The sequence below is a fragment of the Delphinus delphis genome, chromosome 20 (assembly GCF_949987515.2).
Source record: "Delphinus delphis chromosome 20, mDelDel1.2, whole genome shotgun sequence".
NCBI classification, from domain to species: Eukaryota; Metazoa; Chordata; class Mammalia; order Artiodactyla; family Delphinidae; genus Delphinus; species Delphinus delphis.
Genome location: NC_082702.1, coordinates 32,255,229 through 32,282,887, shown reverse-complemented (window position 1 = coordinate 32,282,887; position 27,659 = coordinate 32,255,229). Strand labels below are relative to the sequence as shown.

Genomic DNA, 27,659 nt, shown 5'->3' with positions numbered 1-27,659 from the left:
AGCAAATAGGTCTTCTTATTTCCTGTCTATTTGTTAGATTGTAATGGAAAAAATACTAGGAATGAAGAAATTGAGGCAGAACAGAGAGAACCAGGCAGGGAACCACGGTGAGGGGACACTCTTCCTGCAGCACACAGATGACCACTGCAACCCAGAGCCTGATAAAGTGTCAGCCAAGGCCAAGCTCTGGCTTAGTCACATTCACGCTGAGCCAGGTGGGCAGCCGTCTTAGCCAGTATCTCATTTAATCATCAGCCCTGTCGGGCAGCTACTGCCATCCCTGCTTTACAGATGCAGTAAGTGGGGAATTGGTCCAAGGCAAAGAATCTGGACCAGGCAGGCTGACCTCAGAGTCCATGCTCGTAACCATGGTGCTATCCACCTCCCAGGCTGCTCTTGTGATGCTTCAGTGGCAGGGGAACCCTGTCTATCCACGCTGGACCTTGGGATGTATTTTTGCCACAGCCCTCCCTGGCCTGAGCACGCGCTCCACTTGGCACTTGGAGCCACTTTTGCAGTGACTTCAGGCAATGAGGGACCCCAGCCCCTCTGCCCCTGCCTGGCCCTGGGGTGGAGAGCCAGGCAGAGAAAAGGACATCCGTACTATTAGCTACGCTCCCCGTCTGCCCTCCGCATCTGCACCTGGAAACGCAGCCCATCCGGCGCTTGTTGTTCTGTTGGTCGCACATCCCACTGAGTAAGTCTTAATGAGAAAGCAAGGAAGAAGAAAGAAAAAGCCACCACCCAGGATTTCCCTTGAGACTCGGGGGTCAGGAATGAGGTGATAATTCTTAAACCCATGGAGACCCCAGCTCTACTGTTGGCCCAGCTTGCAGGGTGGTCTTGGGTGGGTCCCTGGGCCTCTCTCGGCCTCCATTTCATCCTCCCCACCCAGGGCTGGTCCACTTGGCAGAGCTGTACAAGGAATCTGGAAGGGAGCTTTAAACTTCACACCCTCCCAGTTTACAAACAGGTTGCAGAAGCTCACAATCTGCTTTACACCCAGGTTTTCTTTAAGCCAAGGGGGCTTCTCAGGGAGCAAACTAACTCCTGCTGACTTAGTGCTGGGCACTTTACTTTTGTCACCTCACTTAATGCTCTCAGGACAAGGCAAGGACTCAATGAGCCCCATCTTACACAGGGTGAAACTGAGGTTCAGAGAGGTGCGGTGACAGGCCCAGGGTCACACAGGCCCTAAGCAGCAGAGCTAGGATTTGAACCCAGGCCCGTCAGACACTGGATCAGTGTTCTTTCTGAGGATAGGTTAGTAACCCTGAGACTTTGGGGTAAGGTTGCTGAGACCTTCAGTGTGAGAAACGGCTGTTTGTGAAGATAAGCCCGAAACCCACCAAGTCTGCCCACAAAAACTGATAATGTGGCTCAACTGTCGCAATGTCCACACTCTAAGATTTCCCTTCCAGGAACACAGTGACTTGCATAAACCAAGGGTCCCGGGCCTCCTTTCTTTCATCTGCTTGCTGGGTGGGAGGAGGGAGAAGGGGAATCCAGTCCAGGGCATCTGGGGGGAAGAGGCAGGCTTCTCACCTGTAGAAGGTGCTGGACCGTCTGCAAAGCACACTGGGAAGGGTGGGGTTTGGGGAGGGAGGGTGAGCTGTCCCAGTAGTAAGTTAGGGCTGAAGTGCGCAGTGGCTGTAAGGGGACGGGGACGGATACCAGTGCCCTGCCCTCCTGGTTGGGCCAGGCCAGGGGGCCAGTGTGTCTCTGCATCTGTCCGTCTCTCTCCTTTTGTTTTCTTTCTTTGTGGCAGTTCATCTGTTAATTCTTTCTCTCTCTCTCTCTCTCTCTCTCCATCTCTCTATCTCTGTATCCCTACTTCTGTCTCTACTGTCACTGCCTCTTTTTTGCTTCCTACTGAGGAAACCAGCGGTTTTGAAATCAAGCCCAGCCACTGGAAGTGACAAACCCAGCCGGGTCTGGCCTGAGGCACTCCCCTGGCTCAGGGCCCTGTCAGGCTGGTGCCAAACTCACACCTCCATCGAGGGCCAACTAATATTTATTCAAGGCCTGCCAAACGTGCCAGGCTGGGGCTGGGCTGAACCGGTGAGCGAGCAAAGCTGTCAAAGTGCCCGCCTGCTCTATAGGAGCTCAGACTTCAGAAGAAATGCCCACCCTGTCTCTGCTCAGCCCACACCCCCTGCCCCCGGCCCTGGCTCCTCAGGCCTCAGAGGTGCAGCGCCCCGCCCCGCCCTCCCGTCCCCTCCCGCCCCCTCAACCCGAGACAGGGGCAGGCCAGAGTGGGGAACGGGGGCTTGCTTGACGTATCCCACCTACTGAGTTAGTGGCATTCTTTGATATTCGGTGTCCCCAACACTTGGAGGGCTGGCAGCCCCCTGAACGGTAGGGGGTCTTCCATGAGGATGGGCCCTGGTGAGTGGCTGAGACCAGGGGCAGCCTGGGTGCGAGGACCAAACCCCACTCCCCCCCCCCCACCAGGCAACAAACCTCCAGTCCACAACTGCCCCAGTGCCTGAGGGGATGGTGGCCCTGAGGGCCCCCCAGGTGCCCGGCCAGAGGGTGGAGTTGTGGGAGGGCAGTGACAAGGGGAAGGAAGGGAGGGGAGCGGCTGGGGGCTCCTTCAAGAGGCCAGTGACAGACTTCCTTATTTGGGCTCAGGCCCTTCCTGAGACCAGAAGGCCGCTTTGCTCTGAAGGCAGGGGGTGGGCGTGCTGGCAGGGTCTTAGGATTACAGGGATTTGAGACTCCTGCCATCCTGGATCTGTGAACTCTCAGACCCATAGGTGTATCTGGATAAGACCTTTGAGGCCACATGGTCCAACCTGGTTCCCATCCCCTTGCTCCCCAGTCCTATTGTACAGAGAAGGGTGCTGAGGCCCAGAAGGAAGCAGGGAGCACCTCTTCCCTCCCACCAAGGTCACTCAGCAAATCAGAGCTGAGTCCAGAGTGCAGGCCAGCCCCAGCCTGGCCACATGGCAGCCCGCTATTCATGAGACACGGTGAGGGTCTGGTCAGCCCGGGCAGTGCCGGAAGACGAGGTCACGGTGCTCTGTCTTGGGAAGTAGAGAACAACAAACCAGCAGAAGATGAAGACACCTGTCAGGGAGGAGAGGGCCTCAGTGAGCCTGGGGTGGGGCCTGGGCTGGCGGCCACTCAGAGGAGGAATCGCTCCACTGTAAAAGTTCAAGAATGTATAGAAAAATCAGACAAAAAATGAAACCTACTCCTGAAAAAGAACCAAATAGATAACTTGAGAATGAAATCCAGAGTCCTCGAAATAAAATCTATACACACAGCTATCTCATAAAAGAAAGACCAAAATGAAGGAATTTTCAGACATGCAAGACAACTACCACTGCCCCTCTTATAGAGGATTATTGCAGGATGTGCTTCAGCAAGAAGAAAAGGGAAGACGTGAGGTATGAAAATTGTAGTAAGTACAGAAATTGATAGAAAAGTAAAAATCTTTGTGTTTCTTTAAAAAAAAAATGTAGAACTAAAACCCTACACAACAATAAAAAATATTGAGAAGAGTTCAAGGGCAGTTAAAGTGGGCTGAGGGCTCTGTTTGGGAAGAAGAGAGAAATACTGAGTTACACTCAGTTGAAATAACTCAGTGCGGTGAAGTGTTCAGACTTAACTATGATGGGTAACCTCAGAAAGGATAATGACATAATCCACAGTTTCAAGGTGCATCCCTCTCCAAGCCGTAACCCCTGGGAATTTTCAGAGGTGGACTCATAATTCTTCATCTGGGGACAGTCTCCAGTGGCCTAATAATGACGACTTCTGTTGTTGTTAACATAGTTCCCACATATTGAAGGCCTCCTGTATTACACACACACATTATCTCAGTTATTCATCATGAAATCTGGCGAGAAAAGTACTGGAATTATCCCAGCTGTACAGGTGACTGGATCAGAGGAGCTGAGTGACTTGCTGGGGTGGTGAGTGGAGGTGGGATTTGAACCCCGGTCTGCTGCCAACCATGGTGCCATGTAGTCTTGTGAGGCACTGGGAGCCAGCCCTGTTGTTGTGGGCTTGCACCTGCTGGATCTAGGACCCCTCGGTTCCTAGTAACTCCTTGTCATTCCTCTCTTCACAGTCAGGCTGTGATGCTTCTTTAAGTTGCGTGTATGAAACAGGGGTATGAGGAACAAAGAGGACAGGTGCGGGTGGGGAAACCGTGTCCCACCTGCACCCTGGGTGCCTGCCCCTTTGCTGGGTATCAGAGAAAGAACCCCACGGGAGCAGGGAGCAGACGTAGCAAGCATTTCCTCCACTAACCATTTGCTTCCTGCCTTCACAGCCCCTTAGAGATTCTGTTCGTGTCACATCGCCTTCACATTACATGATCCCGCCCTCCTGGTCACAGATGATTGGACCAGACATGGACACCTGACCCAAGATGGCCCAGTCAGATCCTTGACTCTCCTAAGAACATGGAAGAGACTGAAGCAGACCATGGTCACTAGACTTGGAAGGTCACGTAGGGATGAGGGGGCCATATTGGGCAGCCAGTTGAGGGCCATGGGAAGGAATGGGCCAGTGGAGAGAAGAATGAAGAAGCTTCCACAGAGAGAAGGTGAGAGACTACGTGTGACTCCAGGGAAAAAGATGGGAAAGTATCTGCTTTGGTTTGGGGGGCTTTTCCTGACCCTGCTACCAGCTCCCATGAGGTCAGCCAGCCTTCCTGCCCTGGGGTCCTTGGGAGAGCCTTGGATATTTAAAATCAGTGCCCTGGACTTGAGCGAGCCTGAGTAGAATCCTGTTTCTTGCCATCTACCCCCTCCCCCCAAAGCCCCACCCCCTGGTGCAGGCGAGGCAGCTCGTCACCTCCCTGGCCCAGGAGCCTCACCTTGCAGAGACGTGAACAGTGCAAAGACGTAGGTGGTGGACAGGCCTAGGGGTGTGAGGATGGCCAGCCCCCAGCTCACGCCCACCAGGCTCGAGAGGCCCAGCAGGGTGAGGACCCCCTTCCAGTGCTGCCGCTTCTCCTTGCCCGCTGTGGCACTCGACAGAGTGAAGATCTTCAAGGCCACCAGGCCCAGGACCACAGCGCTGAAGAGGAAGGTGATGAGGAAATAGCCGTGGACAGTGACGTAGAGCGCAGAGGTGGCAGTTTTCTCACAGAACCAGCACCTGGAGGAGGCGGATGGCCGTTAGGACCAGAGGAAGTCTCCTGAGAGCAAGCCCTGGGCTGTCTCCCTGCCTGATCTTCTCTGACCAAAAAGATGCCTTCTCCCATCTCCACCCATCCATTCCCCACTCTCCCGGGGGATGGGCTGTCACGAGGCTCCAGGCTGCTGTCTCTTTAGACCAGTGAGTGTAAAAGGCCAGTTCTGTCCCAAAGACATGTTTCGTTCGCCCCACATTATGTTGTGAGAAAAAAAAAAATTGAATTAATGACCACCTTTTAAAAGTGAAATGTTTGGCATAAACATCCAAATTTTTTTTTTTTTTTTTGGCCACGCCACACAGCGTGTGGAATCTTAATTCCCTGAACAGGGATTGAACCCAGGCCCTGGCAGTGAAAGCACCAAGTCCTAACCACTGGACCGCCAGGGAATTCCTGAAATATCCAGATTTCTGCTTCTCTTATAAAACCATACAGCTGGCAGCTCTGTGGATGCCCTCCGGAGGGACAGTAGTCAGCTGCCCATTAGACTGGCACGTGATTGCCAGTCTGTCACTGTGCCCACCCAGGCCGCTGCGTGTACTTATGTTCCCTGCCTGGCCCCTGGGACCCTGCATTTGAGGCCCTGGGGACAGGACCAAGGCCCCACCAGCTCTTCTTAGCACAGAACCATGGGCCTCAGGCAGGTACCCTGAGAGAGGCTCAGCTCAGCTCCCCTGTTCCCTGCACTGCAGGAGTGAAAGCCCAAAAGAGCCTGTGGATCAGTCCCCCATTGTACAGATGAGGAGACCGAGGCTCTGGAAGGGGACAGGCTTGCCCAAGGTCACACAGCTACTCAGAGACAGAGTCTGGGTGGAATCAGGGCTGCTGCAAATATTGGGCAGGTTGTGCCCTGCACAAGGGCACCTGGCTGGGGGGCAGGTGGGGGCTGAGATCCAACTCACCCTCCACTCACCAGGCTGAGCACCTGGCATGGCAGGTCAGAGGGATGGGGGGTACCTTTTAAAATTTGCCCAAAGGTGCTATATAGGCTGTGGTGACCCAGGCTAGAGCAAGGCATCCTGCCTCCTGGTCTGGTTCTCTCTCCTTCTCACCCCCTCTCTCATTGTACTTGCTCTCTCTGGGCCTCAGTTTACCCCTGCAGGCCGTGCGCTAGCTGGATCTGAGGATCCTTTGCTTTGACTTACTTGTCTCTCTTCCCAGGATTCCCTCCTCTCCCCACCTCCACCTCCTTCTGGCCCCCAGGACCCTGAGGCCACCGCAGCTTCCACAGCCAGCACTCACAGCTCCAGCGTGGTGGTGTTCTTCTTGTCACGGATGGCGTAGGGGCCATAGCTGTTGGCGCTCCCAGTGCCGATGACTATTAGGGCAGGCAGGCCTGGGGGCAAGGGGAGGAGGAGGTATGGCATTGCTGGGGCTCCCTTGGCACGTCCTCCTCCAAATCCCCCTCCAGCTGTCCATCCCTCGAGCTCTGAGCCAATCAGAGAGGGAGCTGCCCCTCCTTCGCCCCAGGCTTGCGCCCTTGCTGCGTCTTCCAGAGTCAGCCATCCCCTCTGCCTGGCCAAGCGGCACCTACCCCAGCCCACGAGGCTCAGCTTCAGGAAGTAGTGCCCGAAGTAGGTGTTAAAGACCTTGATGACGAGCAGGTAGAGGTGGAAGGCTTCCAGGCCCATCCAGGTGAAGGCACAGAGCAGGAAGTAGTGGAAGACGGCCCCCCGGGCCCAACAGGCAGCATCGGACCCCTTCAGGCCGTACCCCACATTGATGAAGAAGGCCAGATTCAGGAGAAATAAGCTGACGCTCAAGGCCACGTGGATCTTGGGGACGTCTTCTGAGTTCAACTTCTGCCGGGAAAACCTGGGGCGAGAAGGGCCAGTGAGAGGCTGCAAGGGGGCACCCAGGCCTCTCCGTCCGATCACCTCTGTTCCATCCCTGCCAGCAACCAGCGTGTGAGAACATTCCAGTTCAAGTCCACGAGCCCTCTCACGACCCGTAGGGCCCTGTGGATTCTGGGTCCTGTTGGCTTCATCCCTTGACTCCACGCTTGAGCCAAACTACCTAATTGGCAATTCCCTAAATGCGTTCTGCTTCTCTACGCCTCCCGGACTTGCCCACACTCTTCTCTCTGCTCTCAATGCCGTTCCCTGCTTCACCTTCAAAATCCCCCTTGGGTGTTTCTTTCTGGGAAGGCTGTCTCTGAACGTCACTTATCCCAGGCTTATTTGGAAGTTTCCCAGGAGTGAGCGCAGCGTAACTCTCCACCCACCCCTTATTTCCGTCTCTCCCCAGGCTTTGACCTGGGGCCTAACACAATAAGCAGGAGGAAGCCCTGCATTGGTTGAGTGAGTGGGCAGACAGGGCATGGATGTATGAAGCCTAGAACTTAGTAGGGAGGGTGAGGCTCAGAGAGGAACAGGGACTCAGAGTCACAGCACAGGGCAGGGGCTCCAGACTCCCAGTCCAGGGCTTCTTCCCAGGGCTCACTTCCCCCTCTGTGGAGTTCCCACTGCGAATTCCTAGCAAATCAGCTCCCGAAGGACTCTCACTGGAGGGGTGGGAGCTCAGGGCTGCCTGGAGTGGGCGTGAGGGATAATGTCCACCTCACCTGAGATGCCAGGCCCCGCCCCTGGGAGAGGCTGACGGCTCCTCCTGGTGCTCCGAGCCCGTCTCACAGGGTCCAGCAGTGCAGCCAGCTGGCAAGTCATGCTCAGCTTGTATTCGGCCAGGGCTCGGGGGATGCGGGCAGGGCCGGCACCACTTACACTCACAGTTCGGTCTGAGATGGAGTGGGCGGGGCTGGTGGGGGCCTCAGCCCAGGGCCAGACAGTGCCAGCATGTGCAGGAAGGCAGTGGTAGGGCCCCAGACTGGGAGTCAGGAGACCAAGGGCTGCTCCAGGCCCGTCGTGGGTCGGGAGGCCAGCCGTGGGGCTGCTCCCACAGGCTCCTTGAGGCTGGCAGTTCCTGTGGCTCCCTCCGCCATGGCCGGGGCCTGGGCACAGGCTGCAGTAGCCTCTGATGTTTCTGCTCCTCCTTCTTCCAGAAACAGCCCCAGGTTTCCCTTGGGAGCACCCTTCCCCACTCTCAGCCATGCACTCTCAAACCCAAGAGCAGGCACTAGGGTGGCCTGACCAATCAGTGTAATTCATCCTTTCACCACAGTGGCGTGTTCAGTCATGGGCACATGGTCTAAGTTAGACCAGTATAACTCAACTCTGGTATACATGGGATAAAACTGCATAGACATATACACACACACACACACACACACAGGACATGCACAGGGTCAGCTTCCTTGGTGTATGACCTCTGCAGGCCCCTGCACTCAGAAGGGCCCTATGCTCGTTTTAATGCTCTGCTGTCACCATCTTGAAATTCTTAATAATTTTTGAGCAACGGGCTACATATTTTCATTTTGGACTGGGCCCTACAAATGATATAGCCAGTCCTGTGTGCGTGTGTGGACATGCGCACACACACACAATTGAGTGCGTGTGGAAAATGGTGAAAACTGAATGAGCTCTGTAGTCTTGTTAGCAGTGCTGTACCAATGTCAATCTCCTGGTTTTATATTGTACTACAGTTATAGAAAATGTCATCATTGAGGAAAGCTGGATGAAGGAACCATGGGACTCTAGGTACTATTTTTGCAAGCTCCTGTTAGCCTATAATTATTTCAAAATAAAAATTTTTTAATTTATTTATTTATGTATTTTTACTTTGGGCTGCATTGGGTCTTTGTTGCTGCGCGTGGGCTTTCTCTAGTTGCAGCGAGCAGGGGCTACTCTTCGTTGTGGTGCGCAGGCTTCTCATTGAGGTGGCTTCTCTTGTTACGGAGCATGGGCTCTAGGTGCGCGGGCTTCAGTAGTTGTGGCATGAGGGCTCAGTAGTTGTGGCTCTTGGGCTCTAGAGTGCAGGCTCAGTAGTTGTGGCGCACGGGCTTAGTTGCTCCGCGGCATGTGGGATCCTCCCGGACCAGGGCTCGAACCCGTGTCCCCTGCATTGGCAGGCGGATTCCTAACCACTGTGCCATCAGAGAAGTCCAATAAAGTTTTTTTAGAAACTTCAATTCTGGGCCTTAGTTTAGAATATTAGCTGTCCAGGCAGCTAAGAAGCTATGATGCAAGCCTGGGGCTCCCCAAGGGCCCTGAGTATGGAGAAGTTGCCTGACATGACTGACAAAGGAGAAAGCAAAGTTTTGAGAATCAGAGGGACACCAAGTCCTGGGGACATCTTTTGAGCCCCTGGATCCAACATCACCTGAAGTGAGCTCACCTTGGGCTTTTCAGTTCTGTGAACCACACATTACCTATTATGTTTAAGCCAATCTGAGTTGAGCTTCTGCCACTTGTAACTGAAATAGCCAGACACATTTCAACCTCCAATCCCATTTTATAGGTGAGGAAACGGAGGTTTGGAGAAAATATCAGTATAGTGCTGCATGACTAACACTACCCTGCTGGTTTCTACCCTGCCCTGCTGCCGCCCTTGAGGGCAGGAGGGAGATGTGGGGTGGGGATGGGGTGACCCACCTCAGGAAAGCGTAGAGGACAACGGTGAAGGCCAGGAAGATCATGGAGGTTCCGCAGCCAGCCTGGGAAATGCGTGTGAGGGTCTTTACGGTGACTTGGTCCAAGATCGGCCTCTGTGGACGATCCCCCAAATAAGAATCCTATCAGTTGGAGACCAGGCCAGGCAGCCTCCTCCCTGGGCCGGGAGCCTTGGCACTTCCAGAATTGCTAGGATGGCGGGGGGCGGGGTGGCGCGCCATTACCAGCAGCAAGGCGAAGAAGGTCAGGTGGTCACAGCGGCAGATGGTCCTATTGACTCCGACGTCTGTGGAGCAGCCCTTGGAAGCCCAGTCTCCTGACGACCCTGGGGAGGAGAGGGAGCCTAGGGGAGGGGCCGGGAATATAGGGAAGCAGAGGGGAGGGGAAGGCAGGGAAAGAGAGGAAAGAAAGAGGGGAGGGGCCCTGCGGTTGGAGTCCTGTCCCCTAAGGAGCCCTTACCCTCTGCCCATCTTACCCAGGGAAGATCCTCCAGGCCCTACCTTTAGTCACGTCCCAGAATACACAGCTGAGGGTCATGTTCTGAAACCAGAGATTGGGAGTCGGGGCGAGGCAGGGGAAGTTGGGAGAGGGGAGAGGAGGGTAGGACGGGGAGGGGGAGAAGACAGTGTGCTCTGGGTCTCAGCACAGGCACGCATTAGGTAGAAGCAAGTCTCAGCCTGTGGTCACACAGGAACGCGAAGCGTTTGATGTATCCTGGGTCAGCGCGTCGGGGGTGTGAAGAGGTGCGGGGCTGTGGCTGGCAGGGGCGCATGTCTGCAGGCACGTGCCTTTAGGGGAGCGTGTGTGTGGGCAGCCGTGCGCGTGCACGTGTGTTTGCCAGGTCCCCTGGGCATCTCTGTGAGCACAGGAGCGGAGGGTGTCGGGGAGGCATGTGGAGACATGTGTGCACAGGGTAGGCGTGTGTCCCTGGGCACAACTGTGTGTCTGGATTTGAATCCAGACCTATGTAAACCCAGGTGGATGTGGGAGCGTGGGGTGTGCAGAGTCCGTGTGTGTCTGCCCCTATGCCCAGGGGTGCCCACCCACATGTCTGCCCCTCAGGAGCTGCCAGGCCAGGGTGGGGGACTCACAGGAGGCTGGTGCTGGTGGGAGAAGGTGATCTCCAAAGGCTCAGCCAGGCCGGTGACGTTTATATGACCCAAACTCAAGCCCACCACGCGATTGTTCAACACGCTGCTGCCATCCTCTAGGCTGAGCCGAGGGCCCTGTGGAGGGACACGGGTGAGGCCAGGCTGCACGAGCGGCTGCCCCAATCCAGCCCTTCTCAGGGCTCCTGGGAGCCTCTAGGGCTTGTGGCCCTTGCCTGGAGGGCAAAGTCTGGGGCCGGGGGAACAGGGGGCGGGGAGTCATGGGCGACCTTCTTCCTGCTGCTCTCTGTAGTCTGCTCCAGCTGGGCCAGGGCGGGCCCTACCCTCCAGGCCAAACGGCTGCAAAGCCGTGTACCTGATGGCTCTCCATTGCTGGTCTCCAGGCCTCCTCCGCCCTCTTAACTGGAGTGCAGGGTTAGAAGGAAGATCAGCCGGGAAACGGAGGGCAGTGGTGCCTACAGGTGGGGCGCACCTGCCCACATCAGCACTCAGGGATACACATGTCCCCATGGGAGTGCAGACACACCTCTGGGGACATGCCTGGTACAAATTTGCAAGGGCCTGGGTACACTTGCTCACGTGAACATGGTCACACCAGCACACATGATTACGTGCGCACCAGGAATAAGGAAGGAGATACATGTTTGTGCATGCACGAGGCCACACAGGGGTCATGAACACACTTGGGATACACACACAGGAGTCCAAGGGCACAGGTGTGGGCAGTCCAAACAGCGGAGTGTGAATAACCGGCGTGAGCCCGCAGTCCACAGACCCTAGAGACAGGGGTCTGGGATGGCCTCGGCTGCTTTAGGCAGCCTCCAGAGGCTCCTCACCTCCTCCATCCCCATCGGGCCCCTCAGCAAAGACTCCAGAGAGGGCAAGCATGTCCTGCTTAACCAAGCATGGAACCTCAGCCACCCTGAGCCCCTCCTCACCTTGAAGACATTCCCCGAACCAACATCCAGGATGGTTATGGCCAACCGAACCATTGGTCTGCTGCCCTGCAAGGATCCAAAAAGGCTCCTGGGCAGCCGGACTCTGTCAGTGTGCCGGTGCTCGTCCTCTGTCACCTGCTTCGGAATCTGCAACCACAGACCCGGCCGCTCTGTCTTTCCCTGAGGAGCCCAGCCCCCAACACAGGTCCTGCCCACCCCGCCCCCAGGTGGAAGGAGAAACAGGCATGCTGGGTGGTGGGGCAGCACTGAGGACCGAGGACAGCTCTGAGAGGCAGGACACCTGGGGGCACGGTCCAAGCCCTGCTCTGTCCAGGCTGTGAGCTCCTGGCCAAATCACAGCCCTTGTGGAGCCTCGGTTTTCCCAATATGGAGAATGGAGCCAGTAAGATGCCCGCGTGGCCACCCATCAGGTTGAAAGTGGGCTGTGAAGGGGCGACACCTGGACAGGTCAGTTTGCAAGTGTGAGAGAGGGTCAGTTGTGGTGCTTTTGGCCAGGGTCCTGACCCCCGTTGTGCTGACATACGGCTATGGTGACAGTGTCTATTTTCCAACTCAGGGATAAATGGAAAGCGTAAGGCCATCAGGAAGGGAGACAGCAAGGGCCGAGAGGGAGGACACAAGAATTCACACTGAATGTGATACCCACCCCCACCGAACAACACCACATTTTGTAAAAGCTAAGAATGGTCAAAATATTAAAATAAATTTTACTGATAGTTGCGAAGCGTGTTTTGTTCATTCTCTGACCTCACTGCTCCCCCTGGGAGTGCAGCCTGGTCCCACCTGGTCCTGCCTCAAAAGCATCCCATGGGCATTGGAACAGGGGGCGCGAAGTGTTGTAGCCGAGAGCCTCAACTTTCTGCTTCCCAATCCAGAACCTTGTCAAAAGGACATGTGGTTGATTTCACAGGCCGGTGCCTACCCCACACAGAGGGCTCAGCTGCTGGGGTGACGTGATAAAGGGTTGAGAAAGGCCCCATCCATCTTCCATCTCCCCTTCTCCAGGCAGACCTAAAATTCCTCCACGATAGACCACTTCCCTGCTGCCCAAACTTCTACCCTCAGCTTTATGCCTTAAGGGAGGCTGTGCCCTCGCTGCACCAAGCATTCCCTGTGAGTTATTTCATTTGCTCCCTCTGACAACCTTGAAAGTGGGCAATACCATCCCCATTCTACAGATGGGGAAACCGAGGCTCAGAAAAGTTAGGTAATTTGCCCAATATCACAATAGCTGGTAAGGGGCGGAACTGGGATTTGAATCCAGACCTATGTAAACCCAGAGTCTGCCCGTTAACCCTTTGCAGCACCTCTACAAGTGCCTTTACCTGGTTTCTAATGTGTCCCCTGGTGGAAGAGTTCAAGGGAACCTCAGACTTTGGAGGAGCCTTTGAGCTCATTTTACAGATGAGGACTCAGGGGCCCAGAGAGGGGAGGGGATTTCCTGGAGGACACCTAATCAGGTGGTGGGAAGTCCAGGGCTAGAATCCTGACTCTCGATTCAGTGATCTTCTGAAGGTCTCATCCTAGCACCCTGGGTAATATATTACCAGGATCCACTCAACCAATTAACTCACAGCACCCATTAGCCAGGTGGCAGAGAACTACTAAACGGGACATGGGATGGATAACTGTTGATGGGCACCAAGCACAGACCATGACTCTCAGAAAAATATGCCTGAGGAAAGTAGGACCAGGACCAGCCAGTGGGGATGGGGGGAAGCCTTCACCTGAGAGGGGGTCAGAGAGAAGTGCAGGTCTTCTGAGATGTTGGTGTTGATGTTCTTGACAAGAGCTTTCAAAAAATCCATATTCACTGTCTCTGTCAGACTCTTCTCCACCAGATGGACCTCATAGTTCAGCCAGTATCTGCAAGGGAAGACAGGGTCTTGCAGGCTGAGTTACCCGCTCACCTGGTCCACTCACCTGGATGACGGGAGGAGAGATACCATGCGCAGCAATCATCAGGCTCCTGGTGTAGGAGAGGTGACCCCGAATATCAAAGGGAAGACCCTGGGATGCTGCAGGAGGAGAGGGGTGGCACGGGAGTGATTCACGCTGGTTCTGAGGGATTCCGGAGCCAGTGGCCCCTCTGAGTATTTTATGTATTTCTCTTTTTTTGTAACAAAATACATTACAATGTACTTTGTATTTTATGTATACATGTATACATAAAATACAAAATAAAATAAAATACAAAATGTATTTTATAAAATACAAAATGTATTTTAATCATTTTAAAGTGTGCAATTCAGTGGCATTAAATACATTCACAATGTGTGAAACCATCTTTGCTATCTAGTTCCAGAACGTGTCCATCACCTCAAAAGGAAACCCTGAACCCATTAAGCAGTTACTCTTCCCCCAGCCTCTGGCAACCACTAATCTATGAATTTGCTTATACTGGACATTTCATATAAATGGAATTATATGATATCTGGTCTTTTGTGTCTGGCTTCTTTCACTTAGCATGTTTTCAAGGTTAATCTATGTTGTAGCATGTATACGTATTTCATTCCTTTCTATGGATGAATAAAATTCCTTTGTATGCATATACCGTATTTTGTCTATACATTTATCCATTGATGGGCATTTGGATTGTTTCCACTTTTTGGCTATTGTGAATAGAGCTGCTTGTATTCACGTAAAAGCTTTTGTTAGAAGACTTGTTTTTAATTCTTTTGGGTGGATACCTAGGAGTAGAATTGCTGTGTTAATTCTGTGTTTAACTTCTTGAGGAAGTGTTAAACTGTTTTCCATAGCAGCTGCACCATTTTATATTCCCACCACCAATGTATGAGGGTTTCAGTTTCTCCAGATTCTTGCCAACACTTGATGTTTTTCACTTTGTTTTGTTTCATTTGCAATTATAGCCACCCTAGTGGGTGTGAAGTGGTCTCTCACTGCAGTTTTAATTTGCATTTCTCTAGTGACTAATGATGTTAAGCACCTTTTCATGTGCTTATTGGTCTCTGTAAATCTTCTTTAGAGAAATTCTTCTGAGTATTCCAAACTGTGGGATGATCACTGTGTGGTGTGAGGGCTAACTCACATTTATTGAGTGCTAGATGAATACTGGGAATTCAGCCGTTGAAGACTTAGCTGTATGGGAACTGATTTATGGGAACTGAGCTGGTCTTGGAAACACATAATTTACACATAAAATAAACACAAATTTAATTGCCATTTGTTTTACCGCAGCCCCCTTGCCATGGGCTAGAAAGTTAGGGTGAGCAAAGTCCCCCCTCTCATCCACGTCCCTATCCTGGCGCTCTCCGTGGTGCTGAAACTTCTCTTTGGCCAGAGTCCCTTTTCCCAAGTCTGGGGTCCTAAGACTTGCTGCCCACCTTTTTAAAGCAATTTTAAACAGGTGAAGGCTGAGGTAGCAATGGTATAGAAGGGGAGCAAGAGCAGATAGAGCCAGATCGAGGCTACTGGAAAGGAGTAGCTATGGAGGGCTTACCAGGGAGGCAAAAGGGAGGCTTTTATTTTGACATCATTTTTTGGAACACAGTTACCAAGGAATAAAACTCCAAGGAAACCACAGGAAAAAAATATTGTAAAATATAAAGAGTAAACCATGCAAATATGTGTAAATGAGATTGGATGGTTCAGGCAATTAGAACATTCATCCAGAAACAGTGGGTTGAGATTGTCCAAATCCATTGATTGAGCTACACCAACTGACACTAGTTTTTTATTTATCTTTTAAAAATCTAAATGAAGAAGTATTGTGATTTTTATTGTTACCAAATAAAATAAAGAATTGTATTTCACAATACATATAGTTCACCTCATGCACTTAAAAAATTCCTTGGCCTTACAAAACAGCCCATGAATTTATCTTCTTGAGAGAAGATTTCCTGATCTGGTTCTCAGAGCACTTAAAAAAAATTGTTTTAGTTGTGAAAAGTAACATATATTCAAAAAGTTTAAACCATGGATGTACAGTTGCATTTTTTTTTTTTTTTTCTGTATGCGGGCCTCTCACTGTTGTGGCCTCTCCCGTTGCGAAGCACAGGCTCTGGATGCGCAGGCTCAGCGGCCATGGCTCACAGGCCCAGCCGCTCTGTGGCATGCGGGATCTTTGCGGACCGGGGCACGAACCCGTGTCCCCTGCATCGGCAGGCAGAATCTCAACCACCGCGCCACCAGGGAAGCCCCTACAATTGCATTTTTAATTATAAAGTTGACACCAATTTAAGGATCATCTTCTTTGTCTGATATTGATTTAGCTATTCAGATATGTTTTGGTTCATGTTTGCACGATACATTTTTTCATTGTAAGTGGTGTGAGGTTCAACAACTTGTCTTTTACCTTGGAGGGCATATATTGATATTCTCTAGTCCTCTGAATGTCCAGGAGATCCACTGAGGTGATAGGACCCTGAATTCTTGTGAAGTTTGTCTCTTACCCTCTAGTTCACATATGTCTTCCTAAGGCATCTTCACAACTTGCCACTTTCTGCTCATCAGATCTAATCAGCATAATGTTGTCAATACAGTGGATTCTGTAGAATGTCAAGATAAATGAGTTCTCTGTGAACTATCTTATGACAGCAATGAGACGTGACGTAACCCCGAGGGAACACTGTGGCTCTATACTCTTGGCTCTGCCAAGTAAAAGCAAACTACTTCTGGCAGTCCTTGAAAAATGGTATGGAGAAAAAAACATTAGCCACGTTATAGCTGTATACCAATTGTGAGGGGCTGTGTTGATTTCTTTGTGTAAACATACTCATCTGGGACAGTAGCTGCAATTAGACTCACCACCTGATTAAGTTAATGACGGTCCATAGTCATTCTCCAAGATCCACCTGACTTCTGGTGAGTTAAAGGGAGTTAATAGGTATCACCATCACTCCTGCTTCGTTAAAGCCTTTCATGGCAGCATTAATCTCTACATTTCCCCCCAGCAACGTCGTTTGTTTCTGGTTTACTATCTCAATGGGAAGAAGACATTCCAGGAACTTGTATTTGGCTGTTCAATGAAATGCCCTCCCAAATGCAATTCAATGAACAAAGCATAGTCTTTTTAATAAATAGTGCCGAAACCACTAGATATCCAAATGCAAAATGAGAGTAATAATATAAAGTTAGACATTTACCTCACACTGTGCACAGAAAATGAACTCCAAATGCAAAATGAACCTAATTATAAGAGCTAAAACCATACACATAGAGAAGAAAACTTAGAGGAAAACTTTTGTAACCGTGGGCTAAATGAACATTTCTTTGATATGTTTTAAATTTAAGTTGGATTTTATCAAAATTAAATGCTTTTGATCTTCAAAAGACATTATGAGGAAAATGAAAAGACAAAACATGTACTGGGAGAAAATACATATTTGCAAATCATACATCTGATAAAGGACTTGTATCCAGATTACGTACAGAATTCTTAAAGCTCAATAATAAGAAGACAACCCAATTTTTAAAAAGAGGGGAAGAGGGGCTTCCCTGATGGCGCAGTGGTTGAGAGTCCACCAGCCGATGCAGGGGACACGGGTTCGTGCCCCGGTCCGGGAAGATCCCATATGCCACGGAGCGGCTGGGCCTGTGAGCCATGGCCGCTGAGCCTGCGTGTCCGGAGCCTGTGCTCCGCAACAGGAGAGGCCACAACAGTGAGAGGCCCACGTACTGGAAAAAAAAAAAAAAAAAAAAGAGGGGAGGATCTGAATAATCATTTCAGCAAAGAAAATACACCAGTGGATAATAAGCACATGAAAAGGTGCTCAACATCATTAGTCATTTGTCAAATGCAAATTAAAGTGAAATACTACCCACACTCAGTGGAATGGCTATAACCAAAAATACTGACAATACTGCAAAAATGTACTGAAACTATAGCCCTTTTATACTGCTGATGGGAAAGCAAATGATATAGCCACTTTGAGAATCAGTTTGGCAGTTTTTTATAAAGCTAAACATGGACTTCCTATATATACCAGCAATTCCATTCCTAGGTATTTACCCCAAAGAAATGAAAACGTATGTCCACAAAGACTTGAATTCAAATGTTCATGGCAGCATTATTTGTAATAACCCCAAATTGGAAACAATCCAAATGTTCATCAATTGGTGAATGAATAAACATGAAGTATGTCCCTACAATGGAATATTACTCAATGATAAAAAAGTAACAAATTATTGGGCTTCCCTGGTGGCGCAGTGGTTGAGAGTCCGCCTGCCGATGCAGGGGACACGGGTTCGTGCCCTGGTCCGGGAAGATCCCACATGCCACGGAGTGGCTGGGCCCATGAGCCGTGGCCGCTGAGCCTGCGCGTCCGGAGCCTGTGTTCCGCAATAGGAGAGGCCGCAACAGTGAGAGGCCCGCATACCGCAAAAAAAAAAAAAAGACTCAAGTATCACAAGGATGTGGGGTAACTCAAACTCTCACACATTGCTGGTGGGAGTGTAAATGGATACAGTCACCATGTCAGTGCTTACCAAAATTCATCATGTACAAAAATGTTCATGGCAGCTTTATTCATAATAGCCCCTGTTATGGACTGAATGTTTGTGTCCCTGCCCCATCGAATTCATATGTTGCAATCCTAACCCCCAACGTGACAGTATTAGGAAGTGGGGACTTCGGGAGGTAATTCAGTAGAGTAGAACCCTCATAAATGGGATAGTACCCTTATAAAAGAGACCCCGGAGAGCTCTCTCATCCTTCTTTCTGCCATGTGAAGGTACAAGATGTCTGCACTCTGCAGCCCAGAAGAGGGTTCTCACCAGAACCCAACCCCAATTTTAGACTTCCAGTCTAAAGAACTGTGAGAAATAAATTTCTGTTTTTAAACCACCCAGGCTATGGTACTTTGTTACAGCAGCCTGAACTAAGACAGCCCCAAATCAGAACAATGGAAATGCTCATCAACAGTAGAAGAGATAGTAAATAGTGGTATATTAATACTGCAGAATACTATACGGCAGCAATGAGGGCAAACTATGGATAGACTAAAGAAACCAAACAAAAAAAACAAAACAACAAAAAAAGATGAAACTCAGGCATACAGATGAGGGAAAGAAGACATACACAAAACAGTATGCACTACGTGATTCTATTTATAGGAAGTTTGAGAACAGGAAAAATCAATACTTGGTTATAGAACTTAAAATAATGGTTACCATGATGTGGCGCTGTTGATGGGGAAGGAGCATGAGGGACCCCTCTGTGAGGCTAGAAAAGTTTTATAGCTTAATGTGGGTGGTAATTAAGGATGTGTATATAAATATGTAAAATTTTGTTGATCTGTACCGTTAACATGTATGCATTTTGCTGTCATATGTGTGTGTGTGTGTGTGTGTGTGTGTGTGTGTATATATATATATATATATTATACCTCAAAATAGATTTTCTTGGAAAAAATTCAGGCTTTGGACTTCTGCTTCTGAGTAGGGTGGAGTTATTTGTGATGGATCAATGCTCTCACTGAGAACAAATAGAAAAGCTAGATATAATACAGAAATAATTTGTTTAACGCCATCAGAGAGCTGCTAAAGCAGAGGGGGGCTAAAATTCTGCAGAGGGAGCATCATAGAGAAATGAACTGAAAATCTGCTGTTGCTTTTCTTCCCCCGGGGACATGTGCTCATTCTAAGCATGTCCTTTGTCTAAGCATGGACGAAAGGCTGGGAATTTGAGCTTCATCTGAATAGAGGTCACTGTTGGTCATAAAAAATGCCCTGCTGGGCTTCCCTGGTGGCACAGTGGTTGGGAGTCCGCCTGCCGATGCAGGGGACACGGGTTCGTGCTCCGGTCCGGGAGGATCCCACATGCCACGGAGCGGCTGGACCCGTGAGCCATGGCCGCTGGGCCTGCGCGTCCGGAGCCTGTGCTCCGCGACGGGAGAGGCCACAACAGCGAGAGGTCCGCGTACTGCAAAAAAAAAATGCCCTGCTGTCACAATATGAATGAACCTCAAAAACGTGCTAAGTGAAGAAGGCCAGATGCAAAAGACAACATGTTGTACGGTTTCCTTATATAAAATGCCCGGACAGATCAGTGGTTGACTGTGGCTGGGTTAGGATTGCCAACAGGCACAAGAGCACTTTGTCAAGTATAAACAGGGCATTTGGTGGTCTTGGTGGTGGTGTTGGGGCGGTGCAGAGGGTGAAGAAATAAACCTGGGCACTCGAAGGGTCTCAAATGTACAGCTGATTTCTCCTCCAGACATTTTTCAGAATTGTGAGACTCTATAGTCTGAGAGGCACTAGCTAAGCTGAAAATTCTGAAAAGTAAGAGTTTTCCACAGTATTTTACTTTCTTTTAGTGGATCATAGAGACAAACGTGAAAGATAAAGCAATAAATCTTTGAGAAGAAAACATCGAAGAGTATCTTCATGATCCTGGGGTAGCAAACATTTCCTAAATAAGACCCCAAAGCATTAACTATAACGTAAAAATCTGGTATAGCACACTACATTAAAATTAAGAATATCTGTCTGTAGTCAAAAGACAACGCTAAGAGAATGAAGAGGCAATCCACAATGAAGGAGAACATATTCATGTGTATCTATTTGCAAAGACATGTAACCAGAATGTATAAAGAACCCCTAAAGATCACTCAGAAAAATTAAAACAACCCCATAAAACAAGCCAAAGACTTAAAAGGCCATTTCACAAAGAGGATATCAAAATGTCTAATAAATATATGAAAGATTAAGTTAAACTTCATCAGGCAAATATAATTAAAATCACCATATGATACAGTACAAACTTGCCAGAATGGCTAAAATGAAAAAGCAGACAATACCAAGTGTTGACAAGGATGTGAAGCAACTAGAACTATCATACACTGATTGTGGGAGTGAAATTTGGTTCAAGAACTTTGGAAAACTGTTAGGCAGTTTCTATTAAAGCTAATCACATGCCTGCCCTATGACCCACCAATTTCACTCCTAGGAATATACCTTACAGAAATACATACATTCACCAAAATACACGAACAAAAATATTTACGGCAACACTCTTTGTATAAGCCAGAAACTGGAGACCACCCAAATGTTACTATCCATCAACATAGTAGAATGGATAAATGAGGTATGTGATTTATCTATAGCTATCTATATCCATCCATATCTGTCTATCTATCTATCTAAAGAAATATACCAAAATGAAAATAATGATTATCTCTGGATAGTAAGAAGGGGAATTTTCCACTTTCCTTCTTATAGCTACTTTCTAAATATTTTATGAAGAATAAAATTACTGGACTTCCCTGGTGGCACAGTGGTTAAGAAGCTGCCTGCCAATGCAGGAGACACGGGTTCAAGCCCTGGTCTGGGAAGATCCCACATGCCGTGGAGCAGCTAAGCCCATGCACCACAACTACTGAGCCTGCGCTCTAGAGCCTGAGAGCCACAACTGCTGAGCCCTCGTGCCACAACTACTGAAGCCCACACACCTAGAGCCTGTGCTCCGCAACAAGAGAAGCCACTGCAATGAGAAGCCCGCACACCACAACAAAGAGTAGCCCCCGCTCACTGCAACTAGAGAAAGCCCACGTGCAGCAACAAAGACCCAATGCAGCCAAAAATAAATAAATAAAATAAATTTATTAAAAAAATATATAAAATTACTTTTATAATCAGAAAGAGTCATGAAAATAAAGAACACTCAAATTTATTGAGTTCCTATTATTTGCTAATAACTTTTCCATGCATAATCTCCTTTAATCTCAACAACCACCCCAGGAGGAAGGTATAGGAGAGAGATCAAGAATAAAGGCTTTGCAACAGTAATGAAATGACAATGCTGGTAAGATAATGATAACAGCTAACGTGTCTGAATTATGTATTTAATCTTTGCAGTATTCTACAAGTCAGGTATTATTTCAGCCCCATTTTACAGATGAGGAAACTGAAAGTTAACCTGTCCAAAGTCCAATTCCACTTTTGAGCACTGCCAGTCTGACCCTAGTCTGTATTACTGTACACCTCCCCTACTGCCCTCCAGACCTAGGTTCATGTTTGATTTTGCTACCTACCTGTTGTGTAACGTGGGCAAGTTATTTAACCTATGGGAGCCTTAGTTTTCTTATCTGAAAAAAGGGTTGATAACAGGACCTACCTCACAGGGTTGTAAAGGTAAAGGAGATAACTTGGTGAAGTGATAGAGTTGGGAACCAAGTCCACGTCTTCTGATGTCAGAGCTCCTACTTTCCCCAAGGTGTTTAAGCCCTCCATAAGGCAGCACAAAGAGGAGCCTCCTGAACAGCTGCTTGGAGATCCGAAGCTCCTGGAGCAGCTGCAGGTACTCATGGGAGCCTTTTCAGGCCACTGAAGTGATGGCACTCAATCAGATTGTTGTGCTAACACCAAGTCTGAGAACATAAACTTTTCACTCATTTTCTCCCACAAATATATACTGAGTGCATACAAGCCTGTCCTGAGTATCCCAGAAGAGGATGGGTAACTCTGATTGGAAGGGAGAGGAGGGGAGAAAGGCAAAGATCTTTTGAAGGTGACTCTTGGAGATGCTGTATTCCAAACCCCTTCCTCTCCCTTAATCCAGTATCTCTTGGTCTCTTGGTCTTATCAGTCTCTTGATCGCACTGATTCTACATCATTCAATGTCTCTGACCCATCCCTCCTATCCAGGTACACAGTGCCAATTGGTGGTGGTGCTGGTGGTTGTTCAGCCCTCACTCTTACCCAGACCACCACAGTTGCATCCTACCTGCTCACGTCTCTTGTCACATCACCACCCTCATATACTTCCCTGAAGCCTGAGCCATCTTTCTAAAAATGCGAAGTTGACTATGCTCTTCCTGTATTTAAAATGTATCATTGCCCTGCCCCCTCCCGCAGTGGTATAGTTTACACAACCCTTCACACTTTGGTCCCTGCTTAGATTTCCAGTCCAACCCCCACACCCAACCTCCCCATTGTTGCCTCCATCCCCAGCACTTTACTCTTTCACAGTTCAAAGCACTGTAGTTCTCCCTGTATCCCCTAACACTGCTTGAGTCCAATGGGAAATCTCCTATGCAGTCTTCAAAACCCATTCATGGGTGGCCTCATCTGTGAAGCCTTAGCAGATTTCCCTCCTCTGAGCTAACCTGGTGCCTTGTCTACCCTCTGTATGATCACACTCTAGAATCACCATCATTTGGGGCCATGTCTCTCCCTCTACAACTCCCAATGACAGGGACAGGGGCTAATTTCACCTCTGCATCCCCTAGATCATAGGGTCTTGGTGGTCAGGGGGAATGTGGGTGTCAAACAAGGTGGAAGGGTAAGATGAGAGCAGCATCTTCTGGGTCCAAAAGGGCTGATAGCTCCATCCCTTCTTAACTGCCTCCCTACTCCACCCCTGCCAGAGCCCCCAGATTCCTTCTCCATCTCAGAGGGCCCTTTACCTCTGCAAGTTTCCCAGATTGCAGGGTTCATTCCCTGACGGTGCACACGCTGTGAAGCACTTAGCAGTGTCCTTAAGGCCGAAGTTGTCAAATCGGATTGCATTGATGAGTCCTTTGCAGGGTTGTCTTGACTGCTCATGCGTGGTTGCAGAATTCTTCTGATCTAAGAGAGGGATGCAAAGTGTGAATGGGCTGCATGGGAAGGCAGCGGGTAGGGGAGCTCAGGCTCCAGAGTCTGGTGGTGTGGACTACAACCCCAGTTCCATCCCTCTACGCTAACTGTGGGAACCTGAGCTGGACTCATACCCATCTCATTCTTTATATACTTGCATACTATCTCAGTATACGGGTGTTGTTATGCTTTTTCAATTGGTCCCCTGTTGGTGAACACTTAGGGTGTTTTTGTTTTGTTTCGTTTACTATTTTGAATAACGCTACTTACATCTTTGTCAGCTTATGTTAAGAATTCATAGAAAACATTCCTATCCTTGAATTTCTGTATCAAAATGTATGAACTGGGCTTCCCTGGTGGCGCAGTGGTTGAGAGTCCGCCTGCCGATGCAGGGGACACGGGTTCGTGCCCCGGTCCGGGAAGATCCCACATGCCGCGGAGCGGCTGGGCCCGTGAGCCATGGCCGCTGTGCCTGCGCATCCGGAGCCTGTGCTCCGCAACGGGAGAGGCCACAACAGTGAGAAGCCCGCGGACCGCAAAAAAAAAAAAAAAAAAGTATGAACTTCTAAAAATTGCTAAGTATTATCGAATTTCCTTCTTAAAATGGCTACACCTATTTACACTCGCACCAAAAGTGGGCAAGAGTGACTATTTACCCACATGTTCACAGTCCTAGACTTTACCAAACTTTCAAATCTTTGCCAGTTTGAGGGGTAAAATGGAATTTCATTTTAATTTAAGAAGCAGTTTGAGCATCTATGTGTATGTCTTTTTCCATGGACGGCTTTCTTGTACCCTTTATGGGGGCAGTGGGGCTGGGTCTTGACAATCTGCACCTTTACGTTTCTGACTGGCCCACCAGGAGCTGGGGGTGAAATGGGCAGGGAGACATTTACTTTTCATTTCTTCACACCCTTCTCCAGTGTTCGATTTTTTAAAAAAAATTAGGCACACTATTAACTTTCACATTCAATGAAACTAGTTAAATTTTAAGACAAAAATAAAATACACGGTAAAGATAATGGCAGACCAAAGTTAGGGTAAACGTAGGTAAAAAAATAACATTTTCAAGTGGATCTTATAATTAGCCCTATATGTGACAATGTTTGAAGTAGCTTGTAAAGGAACTTCAGTTTTCTGTTAGACTGTAAAGATATTCATGACATGTTTAATGGGAAAAATCACATGAGGGATGAGCATGTGCATAATAACATCCATGTTTGCTTTTTAAACAGAGGAGGGAGACAGAAAGAAGAGGGAAGGAAGGAGAAAGAGAAAAAGAGAAAAAGAGGGAAGAAGAGCAGAGAGGGGGAGGAAACTGTCAGCTCCGGGGAAGGCACCATCCTCTTTGTAATCCCAGCCCTCTGTATGCCTGAGGGGTCACACATGGGTGCTGGGTGCAGGGGGCAACTCGGTGGGTGTTAACAGAGCCTCCCTCCTGGCCTGCCATGAAATTTCACAAGGGCCGTTGGGCTTGTGAAGTTCTTGGCAAGTACCTGGTGCAGAGAAGATTATGAAACTTCGTTTTTGCAATTATTTTTGGAAGACGTTAGAAGAAGCATTTAGCCCAGACAGGGAGAGCCTGAACCAGGCCTGTGTGCGAGAGGTCCTCCAGACCCACCCTACTCTTCTCCATCCCGCTCTGCCCCAGAGGTTGGCCTCCAAGGACCACCTCAATCTGGGTTCATATGGGGGGGGGCGAGGAGGTCAGAGGTCAGGGCAGTACTCGCCCCTCCCTAAGGCTCCCCACCAGTGGCCTGCTTCCCTCTGCCAACAGCCACAGCTTCTTGTCCCTTGTGCCAGCCCTGACACGTCCTTGGTAAAGTATCCCTTTATTAAAGAGTGTGTCTGCTTCCCTCTGGGCCCCCACCATGCCCTGGACTCTTTTGAAGCATCCCATCACTCTGCTAGACTGTGAGTCCCTTGAGGGCAGAGACCACATGGTATATAAGCACAGGGCCTGACACTGAGTAGAGGGCTCCACCAGCGCTTCTGGAATGAATGAAGGAAAGAGAAAATGAACACATGGCAACTGCCCCAAAATGTCCACAAAAGAAGGAGCCTCGGGCTTCCCTAGTGGCGCAGTGGTTGAGAATCTGCCTGCCAATGCAGGGGACACGGGTTCAAGCCCTGGCCTGGGAAGATCCCACGTGCCGCAGAGCAGCTAAGCCCGTGCACCACAACTACTGAGCCTGCGCTCTAGAGCCTGCGAGCCACAACTACTGAGCCCACGTGCCACAACTACTGAAACCTGCGCACCTAGAGCCGGTGCTCCGCAACGAGAAGCCACCGCAAAGAAGAGCAGCCCGCTCACCACAACTAAAGAAAAGCCCACGCTCAGCAACAAAGACCCAATGCAGCCAAAAATTAATTAATTAATGAATTAAAAAAAAAAAAAAGGAGCCCTCCCTCTAGACATAAACCTCTCAGGGCTCCTCACACTGTTTAAACAGCTGAACCAGAACACCCATCACCTTTGGGTAAACTCCATCACTCGCGGGAGCCTTCAAGGCCCGACCAGAAAATTACATCGTTCGTGAGGGGCCCAGGGTCCTTATGAGATCGAGCAACAGCCACTAGTGGTTATGAAGTTAATTAATCCATCAGGTGTTGCTGCCATCCCGCTGGGACAGCCCGGCCATTTTTCACACTTTTTGGAGCCACAGACTAAACTTTGCTTTTCGCTGAATCTCCCAACATTTGAAGAGACGAGGGTTTTTTTAAGCCCCAAAAAGAGGTCGGTCCGTACACGCAAAGCCGTGTGACCGCATGCTGGACACACACAGGGGTGGGGGACAGGCATGCAGGCCACTCACTGAACCAAGAGCGAAACAGCAGGAGCAGGCAAGGCTCCGAGATGGGTGCACGGGGAGAACGCAGCTTCCTCTGCCCGAGGGCATCCCTGCAGACGGCACAGAGCGCCAGGGAGAGCTGGCCAGGTGGGCCAGGAGCGGAACGGCAAGGGCCAGGCCTGGCGCCCTCGAGCTGCCTCTGGAGAACCACCGCCTGGCTGTGGGCAAGGCCGAGAGCGAAGGGTCAGGGAGGGCCTTGTTCTCGGCTTGGGTGACTGAGCACCAGGGGACCGCTGAGGAGACAAGGAGGGGAGCCGGCGTGACGGGGAACGGGGTGGGCAGGGTGCGGGGAGGGCCGTGCAGGCCCGGCCTGGCCTCAGCCTTGAGGGTCCCAGCCGCCTTCCCCTGGAGCTCAGAGGCCAGCTGGAGAAGAATTTGTCCTGGGCCCACCCGTGTCCCAGAGCCAGGCCTGTCGGGGAGCCGCAGCCTGAGGGACGAAGTGTGGGCGCACCCCCGATGCTCTCCCATCTCCAGGGCACTGTGGGGAAGCAAAGGGGACCTGAGACCAGTGCTGACCAAAGTTTATCGGGAGAGCAGGACTGACCCCGACGACAGAGGAGGTGCTGCGGCCGTCAGCTGGGCTCCTCGGAGGACCTGCTCCAGACACGCCCTCCCTGTCCCCGACCCTGGGTCTCCCAGGCTTGGCCGGAGGGCGTAAGGGGCTGGCTGCTCACCTGAGGCCAGGTGCAGGAGGAGCAGGACTCCCAGGGCCCCGCGGGTCACCATCCCTGGCCAGCCTGGTCCACGCCTGCCGGAGCCCCGCAGCTGCACGTCCCGCAGCTCCCAGGCTCTAATGAGCCGGCCCCACCCCGCGCCGTGGCCGCAGCGTTGCCGCTTCCTGTGGCCCCGCCCACGCCCTTCCTGCTCCATGGCACCATCGGTTGGGTTGTGAAAGGTGAGTGTGTGCAACCGGGCAGTGTTCCTAGTCTCATCCCGCCCCATGACCACCTGCAGAGTGGGCCCGACTCAGCAGGAGCTGCTGAACCCACCCAGGGGTGCTGCTCCCAAGGCCTCGTCTGGATGGGTGCTGCGGGGCTGGTGTTCAGCGGCCACAGAGGCCTCTGCACCCAAGCAGGCCCCTGGGGAGTGACGGCGAGCCCAGGCTTTGGAGTCAGGAACTCTTACCTCAGATCCTCCTTTCACAAGCTGGGGGCCTCTCTGAGCCTCAGTTTCCTCCTCTGTAAAGCGCATATAGCAGTGCGGCTGCCCCCTAGGGCTGTGTTGGGGTTTGAGGAGACCGGTGGGCGCAGGGCCTGGCTATAGGGATGCAGATGAAGATGTGGAGAGTGTTCGCACTCCCTCATTCATGCCTGTGATTTGAACAAGACCAGGCTCAAGCCCACGCCTGCTGGGGTCCTGGAAGGAGAGGAGTCGTCTGGCCTGGAGGCCCCGCCCCCCCACCCAGCAGACTGAATAACAGGAGGGGCAGAATGGCGGGGCGGGGAGGGGGGGGGGGCCCCGGAGCGTGGGCCCTGGGGGTTGGTCGGGCCTGGGCTGATATCTGTCCTGGCCACTTCCTGGCAGCCCATTTGCGTGAGCCG

General features: G+C 50.6%; 1 protein-coding gene across 1 annotated transcript; it reads right to left on the bottom strand.

The window, feature by feature from the left end:
- Positions 1–2,475: 2,475 nt before the first annotated feature.
- On the bottom strand, positions 2,476–27,060 carry ADGRG3 (adhesion G protein-coupled receptor G3). The gene is made up of 14 exons (XM_059999287.1): positions 26,793–27,060; positions 26,509–26,596; positions 26,083–26,276; positions 23,095–23,257; positions 13,456–13,594; positions 11,708–11,854; positions 10,752–10,886; positions 10,161–10,200; positions 9,885–9,985; positions 9,643–9,755; positions 6,690–6,970; positions 6,398–6,491; positions 4,835–5,118; positions 2,476–3,072 (listed from the first exon to the last, which is right to left on the bottom strand). The coding sequence occupies exons 1-14, from the start codon at positions 27,058–27,060 to the stop codon at positions 2,960–2,962; spliced, it is 2,160 nt and encodes a 719-aa protein (XP_059855270.1). The 3' UTR covers positions 2,476–2,959.
- Between the last annotated feature and the right edge of the window lie 599 nt (positions 27,061–27,659).

Bases quoted from the DNA above. Each gene is read 5' to 3' on its own strand.
- ADGRG3 (XM_059999287.1), bottom strand. From the start codon at position 27,060: ATGGGGCGGGATGAGACTAGGAACACTGCCCGGTTGCACACACTCACC. The intron at 26,277-26,508 runs GTGGGCCCAGGA...CCTTGCCCACAG, and splicing joins GGCCTGGCTCTGGGACACGG to CCAGGCGGTGGTTCTCCAGA. The intron at 11,855-13,455 runs GTGAAGGCTTCC...CTGTGGTTGCAG, and splicing joins TCTCTCTGACCCCCTCTCAG to ATTCCGAAGCAGGTGACAGA.